At 26.9% G+C, this 11,998-nt stretch overlaps 1 protein-coding gene across 1 annotated transcript; it reads left to right on the top strand.

Annotated features, from left to right (window-relative positions):
* The first annotated feature begins 1,527 nt into the window (after positions 1–1,527).
* On the top strand, positions 1,528–9,761 carry LOC102675502 (choline transporter-like protein 1). Its single transcript, XM_006614429.2, has 15 exons — positions 1,528–1,742; positions 1,891–2,042; positions 4,633–4,701; positions 5,255–5,348; positions 5,637–5,700; positions 5,785–5,893; positions 6,042–6,150; positions 6,577–6,696; positions 7,640–7,765; positions 7,828–7,934; positions 8,476–8,732; positions 8,835–9,001; positions 9,074–9,163; positions 9,347–9,439; positions 9,533–9,761. The coding sequence occupies exons 1-15, from the start codon at positions 1,647–1,649 to the stop codon at positions 9,593–9,595; spliced, it is 1,716 nt and encodes a 571-aa protein (XP_006614492.1). The 5' UTR covers positions 1,528–1,646; the 3' UTR covers positions 9,596–9,761.
* Positions 9,762–11,998: the final 2,237 nt, after the last annotated feature.

Genomic DNA, 11,998 nt, shown 5'->3' with positions numbered 1-11,998 from the left:
ATCGTTCGACTTGTAACAGGGTTACTCCCCCTGTTACTCCCGTTGTGCCGTTGAAACGACGCGGATTCTCACTGAAAGCGTTTAACCACGCTCGATTTCACCGAGCTGAAAATTTACCGGAATGCTGACCGCGGCCAATAGATTTCACGCTTTCGATCGTTACGGGGAAAGACGTTTCTCGCGTTCGATTGATCGATCCCACACTTTTTCCCCTCTGTTCTCTGATTTTTGAATGGAAACTTTTGTATATATCCGAGGGAGAGGAAGAAAAAAAAGGGATTTATATGTAAAAACGTTGAATTTAACTGTGAAATGGATGATTTTTGAATGTAATGAAACATTTTTTTTAGAAGTTATAGGATAATGGAAAACTGATTTGGAATTATTTGGTGATAAGACTATACATAAAAATAGGAATATGAGAAAAATGAGAATGAAAATGAAAATGTAAAATATTAAATTTAATATTATATGAAATGTTAATAGAAGATTTTTTGAATATTTGTCATAGAAATATATGTGTAAAAATATTAAATTCAATTTTGAAATGGATGATATTTTTTTAAATATCTGCTGCCAAATAATTAAAATATATATGTAATATATAAACAATAGTAAACTAATTATGAATATAATAAATTATTTACTTTGTTAATTATAAGAATTTCTAATGTATTTCAATGTAATAATATATATAATAATTCTATTTATATTATTATGTAATAAATTATTATTATATTATTAAATCTGTTATATTCATATATTTGAAATATATATATTTGAATATATGCATAGTTATTAAATGAAAGTGTACTATATATTTAAGAATTAAAATTATAAAATAAATTTTTATTTCATTATTATTAATTTTCATTTCATTCATTAGAAAATCAAATTTAACCTATTTTTAACTTTTTTGTAATTCATAAATTCTTTTCAATTTAATTATATCTCTATAAAAATATTCTAATTTTAATAAAAATGCATATATTATTTTTTTAATTATGAAATTTTTGTAAAATTAAACAATTTTTTTTGATGAGATATAAAAATTTAATCAATTCGAAAAGAGAAACAAGGTTAGATAAACAGATATCTTCATTTCTGATTTTTGAATTATCAATCAATTCATCTATTCAAAAATTACCCATTTTCGATAATCCACCATTGATCAATTGTAATTATGTGAAAATTAAATAAGAAAACGAAGAATTTTTAATTATATTTTTAAAAGATTATTTTAACAAAAACAAGCTATTTTTCTATATTAAAATTAAATTAAAATTAAACAATTCTTCAGCGAAACGTATTCTTGAATAATTCTTATTATTAAATTAATAAAAATTATTATTGAGGTAATTTTTATGTCTCGTTTTTATATCCACAAAAATTCATCTAATAGATATTAAATTTTCACATATATTTATATAATATAAAAAAAGATAATTCACCATTTAAACATTTTATTATAACCAGAAGTGAAACCGGAAAACTTACATTCACCTGGAATTTGATTTACCTGTTTGCCAACAGATATTACAACTTTTTACCTGGGAGGGGGGAAAAAAGTGAAGCTTGACACGATTTTCGGTAAAACAGTCACGATCCTCGTATGCTTTCCGTTTCAGACACCGGAAAACGAAGGGATGTCGTCGAGGCACTCGGACCAGATTTTCGTCACCGATCGATCCTGCACTGATATCCTCACTTTGATCATTCTGATCGGTCTGATCATCGGTTTTGTACGTTTATCTATCTATAACATATATATATGTATGTATGTGTGTATATGTATATCTTCTATTCTCTTTTTCTCTTAAATTTCGTTTCCACACGATCGAAACACACAATACCGGTGGAAAATGCACACAACGTTTTCTTGTTGCACAGGGTTTCCTGTTGAGCATCGTTGTTCAGAAAGGAGACGTTTACCGCATTATAAATGGCTACGATGACTGCGGGAATGTTTGCGGCCGTGTCACTCCGTCTCATCCCGAATTCCAATGCCCGGATAATAAGAATGGTGACAACACGAAGAATCCGTAAGTATTATAACTTATAATCCCTGTTCGATGATCGATATATGTGACGTGTGTGACGCGAAATGTGATCTGAATGATGGTAAAGGAGGGAAAAAAAAAAAGAAAGGAAAGAAGGAAGTATACCATTATTGGATTTGTTCTTTTGGAAACAGTGTTACGGCGACGTGTCGTCACTGGTGCGGCTAACTTCATCAGGTGTCAAGGGATCCACTGATACCCGGGGATAATGAAGTTAGCCGCAATGGCGAAACGTCGGCACGCTTTCTACAAAATGGCTTACAGCCTGGAGCTTCGATGATACAAATATACAGGGTGTTTCGTTTATCTGGAATTTCGATGTCGTATAAGGATAATTAAAATATCTTTTATCTATATTTGAAAATATAAATGAAAACTATATAGTTTTTATTATCTTGTTTGAGACTTCTCCTATTGATTTGAAGAAACTTATAATGAAGTTAAAATATTTCAATATAAATTGGAAAGTAAAAAAAAAATGTTTTATTTTAGTTAAAAGAGGGCAGAAAGAAACATGATGGTATACTTGTTAATTTAAAAGAAACTTAACACAATTATTTATTTCATTAATTAAGAATTTTCTTGTATTCGATTCGTCCTACCCTTTTACTTTAAAAGAAAAAAGATTTCACAAATTTATGGGAATAAATATCTAAATTTTTATTTCTTGAAATGAAAAACATAGAAAAATCATAAAATATGCTATTTCTTAATCTTATTTAAAATCATTACGATTTTCGATAGATCATTTAAAATTATTTGAAAGTTTATTATGTTACACATGTTTGAGATTTATTCTTTATAATAATGATAATAATGATAATAATAATGATAAAAAATATATAAATGATTTTCATAAATTTAAAAAATGACATTATTGTACGAATTATAGTACTTTTCGTTTAAATATCGAAGAATCCATATGAATGAAACACCGGTTATGCATATATGCTATCATACTGCAAGAGTCTCATATTTTCGATAAAGACATTAATGGTTGGATCCATTCACTGTTCAAAAGAGGATGTAGAAAACTTGATCAAATTTGGAATTTTTCCAGCATCTAAAATTTTAATATGATATTTCTCATTGCAGGAATAAATTATAAGAAACTATAAAAAAAACAGATAATATTTATTAATAATGTAGTTATTGATATTTTTTATGGTTATTAATTTTTAATAGAATGAAAATATTTTCATCCATTATATAAAAATTAAGATTTAAATTTTATTATTCATGTAATTAAATTTTATAATTTACGAAATTTTTCTTTTTCAAAATAAAATAAATTATATGTATCTAAATTATTTATTCCAAATAATAGAATATTAAAATAAACCACTTATAATTCTTTTACTTTAAATAATTATTTTATATTAATTTTTCATAATTAATTCTCAACACAAATTTTAATCAACACAAATACTGATCGCTTTGCAGAGACGATAGAAAAAGAGGATTTTTTTATCCTGTTTATCAACGAAACTTTAATTTCAACCTGTTTTATAAAAAAAAAAAATTACGCCATAAAAATCTACAATTATATACGAATTATTTTTCCATTCATAGAAAACACATTCTTACACGACAATCGAAATTAATATCAACTACTCACCACTGATTTCCAATCCATTCTATCCTCATAAACATTAACGATAATATCTATAGTAGCAACAACAATCTATCGAAATATCCGCGCATACCACTGCCTGGTGGATACATTCACGATATCCAAACCTTTACGTAGAGAGCCATCGTTCCCAAAGGATTAATAATTCGTCGGCGCATTAACATCGAACTTCATAACCCCGACAACAATGCCGGATTCAATATTCCATGTCGACGGCCAAATGAATGAAACAAGTTCACGACAATAGGATCCGCTAACGATATTAATAATTCCTCGGCCGCGAGGTGTCGCGATGGTGTTTCGAGCACACAAATACGTGAAATTATAGATATGCATTCCTCGATTAGTGATGGAATTAGGTTCAATAAGTAAATCTCTTTTAAATCTAAAACAAAACGCAATGTAAAAAATTTTATAAGATTGTTACTAATTAATACAGATAACAATGTATTTCTGAAACATACCATCTTTGATGATCTAATTTTAAAAAAAAATCAAGACAAATAAAATATCGATTGAGGCTTGTTTATTAAGTTATAAGCAATTAAATGTTTTATTTTATCTTAGTTCATTAATCTAAAAGTGAGGATTTGTTCTATTTCATTTTTTTTTCAAAATACGTATAAATATTATATAAAAATTCGTACTTAATCTATATTATATTCGAATCTATTTATAATTAAAATCAGAACTAATCCTTATCGAGTCTATTCTGTCCCATCTTTTTTCACCCACGGCCTCGTTTATTATCCTATATAAAATCTCGACGGGGAACTTAGCTGTGTGAAATAATGCGGTTAATTAGCGTGAACGTTGCATATAAATTCGATACAGGATGGAAAATACATACCGAATGGTGACTTTCCAATTTTCAGAGACACTTTTCGCTGTGGTCGTTCGTTAACATCCGTTTGCTCATTCATTATTCATTTCCCACAGGTACTTGAAGATCACCATGGATGGAAGCGGTGTGAAAAAACGCGAATGCACAAACAATTGCACCGATCAGTTAGTATTTCATGATTTATATAATGAAATGTGAAGGAATATTGATCATCATTTAAGAAAAGTTGTCTAAAAATGATCTCGTTTTGTCAAAATTTTATTAAATTTTTTTTTTTATGCAGTTAGAATATAAGATTTTTTTTTTATTCCTTTATTTGGAAAGTCCTCTTTAATAATTTTTTATTTCCAAAGAATTCATTATTCATTCATTTAAATTTAAATATGCATTAAAAAATTAATAACACTTCAGATTTGAAGAATGAAACTTTTTGTTAGATTGTGAATATTTATGCAAATTTACATTTTTTGGTTAACAAAACTATAAAAATAAAAATGAATAGTAATATTAGAAAAAAAATTGAAATTTGATTAATATTCCTCCATTTTTTTTAATTGTAAAAAAAATTATTCATTAAAATAGTAAAAATTTTATTAGAACTATAAAGTAAAATTACCTTTTAAATGTATTGCACAATTAAAAATAAATAGCAAAATAATAAATTAAGATAATATTTTTAAAATTATTTTCACATGATTTTTATTCCTTATATTTTAGACATATGGTATTCCTGAACCGTTGTGTGCCTAAGGATATATCTGAAACAATCACTTCTTTGATTAATAAGCTCGGTTTGGATAATTTTTACAAGGTCTGTACATTTCTTATTTGAACAAAATTAAAAATTAAATTAATAAAAATTAAATTTTATATCATTAATTATTAATTAAACATTAATTTTTTTAACATGGAATAAATATCGAATTATTTAAACTTCCAATGGGAAAATTAATATAAGAAATGTAATCTCTGTATTAGATAAATTAAAGAACTTACGTGAACTTAATAAGAACAATTCTAAAAAACTTTATCCAACTTCATCTCTTAGCCTTAAATTAATTTTCTGAAATATTTTCACAAAAATAAATTCACTTTTCAGGAGGCTTGCAGAGATCTTACTGTCGCTTGGAGGGAGATCGTTTACTTATTGCTGATCGCTTTAGGTACAAGTTTCATTTTTTCTTATTTCTTATTTCTTATTAAAATTTCTTTCTTAAGAAACTCATTTTTCTTAAATTCATCTTTAGGCATTTCAGTGGCTATTTTGATTGCCTTCCGTTATTTAGTACAATGGGTCGTTTACATGGTCCTAATTGGTGTTATTCTAGCTTGCATCGGTGGTTCAACGTATCTCTGGTAAGATTTATTTATTTTCAATTATCTTTTAGATTTATTTAGAAATAGATAGAGTATATGGCGATTAAGTTCGTTACTTCTGATGAAGAAAATTCATTGAAAATTGTATTATTCGATAGATTTTGAATGAAAAATATTGTTTCTACAGGTTAGCCTGGTATGCAGAAAAAAAAGCGGTAGAAGCACACAAAATAACAGAAGAAGACTCGAGTGAACAGTCTTACTTCATTTATGCAATCATATTGACTGTTATTACGGTAAGAAATATTGTTATTTCGATTCTAAATTTTATTTTTTGTCCATTTATAATTATTTTAAAATGTATTGAAATATTATTCAAAAGATATATTAAAAATTGCATTTTTTATTAAATTTTTATTAATTTTAAAATTCCAATTAGTAAACTTACGAATTAGATAAATATCAACTTTTTCCTCAATCTTTGAAAATTTATATAAGATAACATTTTGCCCATAATGATTAAAAAATTTGAGATACTTTGTGCATTAAGAAATATTTTTTCATATAAATTTAAAATATTATTCTGAAAAAATTCGAAATAAATTAATGATTATTATTTAAGATTCTATTCAAAGTAAATTTAAAAATCTTTCATTCGTAATTTTAAAACCTAAAAATATTAAATAACAATATTAATGTAATTGATTTGACATAATTTACAGGTCATCACACTTTTGATCGTTTTAGTGATGAGAAAAAGAATCGCTCTCGTAATGCAACTGTTCCGTGAAGCAGGAAAAGCTGTTTACGCAATGCCAGTCCTCCTTCTCCAGCCTATATACGTAAATATTTGATAAGACTAGTATACACAGAGGCGAGACAACATTTTTGTCCACCTGAGATATTTTCTTGATAAATTCGTAGCACATCGACGAATCCAAAGCTGTTGATAAGATTTTTTCTCTTCTTCGTATACATAAAATATATTTGTATTTATTATTTTTATATACTGTATTTTCTTATCTTTATCTTACGTGTACGATTTTATTGCCATTCTATGTTATGAAAACTGGTACTTCATATTTCTATCAATTTTTATTTCATTCTTTTCTTCTTTGAATTCTCGTGACACGTGACAAAGAAATAGAATATTGCCTGGCGTTGTAATCGAATATTATTGGAAAAATGGTTTAAGGAATCTTGGAAGATACTAAATTCTAATGCTAAAAATAAAAATTCCATCAAACGTTGAATCTTTTATTCTTTTATCACTGCTATAATATATCTTTCATAACATAGTACTATAATTATTTTTTATAGTATTATAGTTATTGTAAAATAGACAGTTATTTTGATAAAATATCTCCAAAGAGAAATATATAGAAAATCACATAAATTCAAAATTGTCTCGTGGCATATTCAAATTAATCATTTATATAGGTTATTAAAGCGATTTTTCAACCATGTAACAAAAGTTATTAATCAAAATTTATCCGAGTCAAGTAAATAACAATAATAAATATTTTAAAAATGTATAGAAAGGAAAAAATATAATTTATTAGTGAAAACTGTCCACTCTATTAATATATTTCTCTTTCATAACAAGAATTTCTTCGATAACAAAAGTAATATAAATAAAGAAAAGTATTACCTTTCTAAATTTTATTTTCAATTTAATGGAAAAATGATTTTAAATCATTTTTATTGATATTATTTTTTTTTTTTGAATCTTCTAGAATTAATTAATTCAAAAGAATATTTAAAACATATAAAATTACTTTTCAGACTTATCTCTTGATCGGTATCACTGTATGTGCCTGGATTTATTGCATGCTTTGGATAGAAAGCGCAGGAAATATTTATAAGAACAAGAAGAATCACATCCATTTCCGGAAAGATAGCATTGTGATTGTAAGTGATTATGAATTAAAATTTTATAAAAACAGAAATAATAGAAAGGTAATATTTTGCAGGCAAGTAGATGGTACAATATCTTTTTCTTCTTCGTCACCTGTGAATTCCTTCTAGGCTGCCAGCATATGGTTGTTGCCCTCGCTGTTGCACGTTGGTTCTTCACCAGGTGACACAATGATCGATATTATGGCTCACACATGAACTGTCCTCTATCTGATTATACAATGGAAATTTCCGTGTTCTTTTTTTTTTATCCATTTGTATTTGACTAAATATAAATAGACTTGATATTTCCATTAAGATCTTTATAGTGCAATTAAATTATAAGGAATATATAATGTATAATGTATAATGAACAATTTAAAAAATTATTATTTTTTTATTACTAAGATTTTTATCGTAAAAAAATATGATATTTTTAGATTTTAAAAATCATATTGAAAACGATTTTATCAAATTTTAATCAATCATCATTTTGATGATGAGAAGTCTTAGACTTTTAGATTTAAATCTTTCTTAAATTAAATTGTTCATTATAATAATTTTAATAAAATATATAGTGCCTGATAAACCAAAAATAATTACGATAATAAGTTTCAAAAAAAAAATAAGAAAGGAAAATGTGATTTCGTAGAATATATTCTCGATAGAAACCAATTCTAATCGTGCAAAAATCGTATATCTCATTAAAAAATTTGTTTGAACAGAAACAAGAACCAACTCTCTCTACCAGTTGCTCGTGGTTTTTGCTATCTCACACGATATCACTTGGGCACGGTCGCATTTGGTGCACTGATTATTGGTATAGTTCGATTGATAAGAGCTATTATTTTATTCGTGCAAAATCGTCTGAAACATTACGATAATGATCTCGTACGAGTAATATTATGGTGCTGCCATTGTTGTTTCTGGCTTTTCGAATGCGTTTTAAAGTTTCTCACCAGGAACGCTTATATCGAAACAGGTATTGTACATAAAATTTAATAATAATACTTTTCTTTTTTGATAAATATTTAATAAATTTTCTTAAATCTTATTGATATATTTTATTAATTTTTTTTTTCAGCAATATATGGATGTAATTTTTGTAGAGGGGGTAAAAAGGCTTTCCAAGTTTTGTCCAGCAATATATTAAGAGTTGCAGCTATTAATAGTGTTGGAGATTTTGTCCTATTTTTAGGAAAAGTATTAGTAGTTACGTTAACAGTTGTTTCAGGAATTTATTTAATTCAGGTATATCGATGTTCATTCATAATCTTTTATTTTATTAACGTAGATTTGTTAATTTTATTTTGTGTTTAGAAGAAAGAAGGACTCCATTATCCATGGATACCAATTGCATTGGCTGGAGTTTTTGCTTTCATAGTGGCGCATTGCTTTATTTCTATCTATGAGGTAATTTTTTAAATAAAATTTTTAAAAGTAATAATAATAATGTAAAATATAATTTAATATGACTTGAAATTAAATTAAAGACAAATTTGAGAACTTTCTTTATCTTTAATTCTCTCGAATTTTAATTCTAATTATATAAAACAATGTATAATTGTGAAATTTATTTATTTTTTTTTTTTATAGATGATCATAGATACGATATTCATTTGTTTCTGCGAAGACTGCGAGAAGAATGATGGCATCAATAGGCCTTACTTCATGAGCCGTGGATTGATGGTGATTAACTTTTATTTTCAATTTGATTTTTTTTTTTTTGTATTACATTATATTTTTATTCGCGATTTTCATTTCTATCTATTTTTATTTTAGGAATTTGTTGAAAATAGCAAAAAAGCACTTCAATACGCGAACCATCATGCTGCTGAATCATAAAGATTCGATTGCTCTTATTAAACATTTGGGAAATGCAAGGATCTTCAGATTTACTATGGCATAAAATACACGAAAATCTGGCGAATGAACGTCAATTATACTAAATCTTTCAGCCATAGGCATCAGAATTTTCCAAAAATAATCCAAATGTTTTTCACTTCTATTTTTAATTACAAGTACAGTATTACAGGAAAGAATGATATATAATCTTTGTTATATAAATCTGTTCAAAATTAATATTAACATATAAAAAAACTCGTTATATAAATATAAAAATGAATAATAATATAAATAAATTGTTAATATTTTCCTATTCTAAAATATAGAATATGTAAGGCTACATATTTAGAAGTATGAATGAGCATATTACTGCCATCAAGAAGCTATTCATTTGTAAACATTTCTTATATGTTTCTAAATATGAAAATATTTATATGAATTAATCATTGATTATATGACAATGAAAAAAAAATTATAAACAGATATATAATATGGCTGTTAAATAATTTTAAAATGAAATATATTTATAAATATATTTAAATATAATATTGCGAGGAAAAACTTTGAATAGGCTAAGAATCGATTTTAAATAAAACTATAAGTATAGAGAAAGAAGAAGTCTGTAATTTAACTACAATTTCCACGTAATACTGTACATGTATTTTACCGATAAATCCAGTGTACGCACATATATTCACGTTCTTCCATTACCAAGGATGAACAGAATTATTGTCATTGTCACTCTGTTATGAATTACCTCGAGCTTTCGTCATCCAAAAACTCTGTGTCTCAATATAAGCACAGGATATTAAATTGACTGCAACATCTGCAGCTTGTTACATAGCTCTGAAGATTGTTATATGAACGAACAAATCGAACATTCCGGTTCCTACATGATTATCAAGAAATCAAATATTTTTTATTTTTATTCGTTAAAAAGTCAATCCAGTTTTTCCATGACTTGTTTTAGAAACAAATCGTTCATATGCATTTACTCGTGTTGATAATAAATCGTATAGCTTTTGTATCGAATAAACTATCTCAAGTTTGTATCATATATGCGTATAAATAATAATACTCGGATAGTTCGAGCGATGAGTGATCACATTAACATTATGAAATACGCGGCGTGAAATGTCTTGGAACACGATTTCGAATCTTGGAACTACGTTGCCAAAAGTCACATTTAAACGTGTGCCAGCAAACCGAAAATTGATCAAAAGGTAATATTGCAAGCGGAAGTGCGCTGGTGCAGTTGCTTGGCTATCCGAGTAATTGTAGTCACATCGACCAACATGTTTGTATGTATATATACATATATATATATTTTTTTTTCGTGTGACGAAGCCATCCATTGATGACGTATATCTGAGGCGTCACACACTATTCGATGATCGATTGTTAACGATGAACAAGTACAATGTTATTTTTAAACGTGGTCACAGCTTTAAGTTATATGATCATCTTCCCCGCGAAAGACGATTATAATTTTAGACGATTAATAAAATTCCTACTTTATGAATATTCTTGATGATAAATATAAATTTTATCTGATTTTAAAAAACATGATTTTTTATCTTTTACCCGAGCACCTTACGTCAAGCCTCAATGTTAATTAATTCATTTGATTTCAAGTCTCTTGAATTTAAATAATTTTAAGTTATTTTAATGATATATGAACGTTTTATTTTAGATTAGAGTATAAGATAGAACTATTGAAAATATAGCATTAAAATTTGATAATGCTTCATGTTCAATTATATTGGCAGAAATTATTAAACATTCGTTATTTGAAACCAGGTTGTTTCAATTCAAACAACTCGAGCAACTTCTATAAACGTAAACTTGAATTCAAGACACTCTTTTCATTGATCTAAACGAGGCTTTCCAAGCTAAAAATGTCGGCTACTCAAGGCCATTCCTCCCGTAAATTATTCTAAATACGATCCTTGCTTCCACAATCTATATATATATATAAAAAAAAAAGAAAAGAAAAAAATAATTACCAAGGAAAGGTGCTAAGCTTCTTTTTTTTTTTTAAACAGCATAAATATCACAGAAGACATCAATGAACGAGTAAAGAACGGTGGTTCAGTGGCCTTGAGCAACCGCAATTTTTATTCTCTTTATGATAAAAGTTTAACCATCTCCTGCTGCTATTTGGAAAATATAAAAAGAAATTCTCAGGGAAAGGAAAATCAACGTGGAAGAAACTTAGACACAACATCAGCAGAGACTCGCTCCTCGTGATTCATTATTATTTTTTTTTTTTTTTCATTTATTCGTTTCGGGCACACAGTTTATTGCATGAATGATTATGCGTTTCCGGTACATTGCAACAATGACGACACACGTCGTCTTTATTACCGGCTCACGCAAATAGATCTTTATACTTTTTTTTTT

Source organism: Apis dorsata, unplaced genomic scaffold (genome assembly GCF_000469605.1).
Source record: "Apis dorsata unplaced genomic scaffold, Apis dorsata 1.3 scaffold_177, whole genome shotgun sequence".
NCBI lineage: Eukaryota > Metazoa > Arthropoda > Insecta > Hymenoptera > Apidae > Apis > Apis dorsata.
Note: the sequence above shows the minus strand (reverse complement) of the source record. Positions and strands in the feature narration are given on the sequence as shown.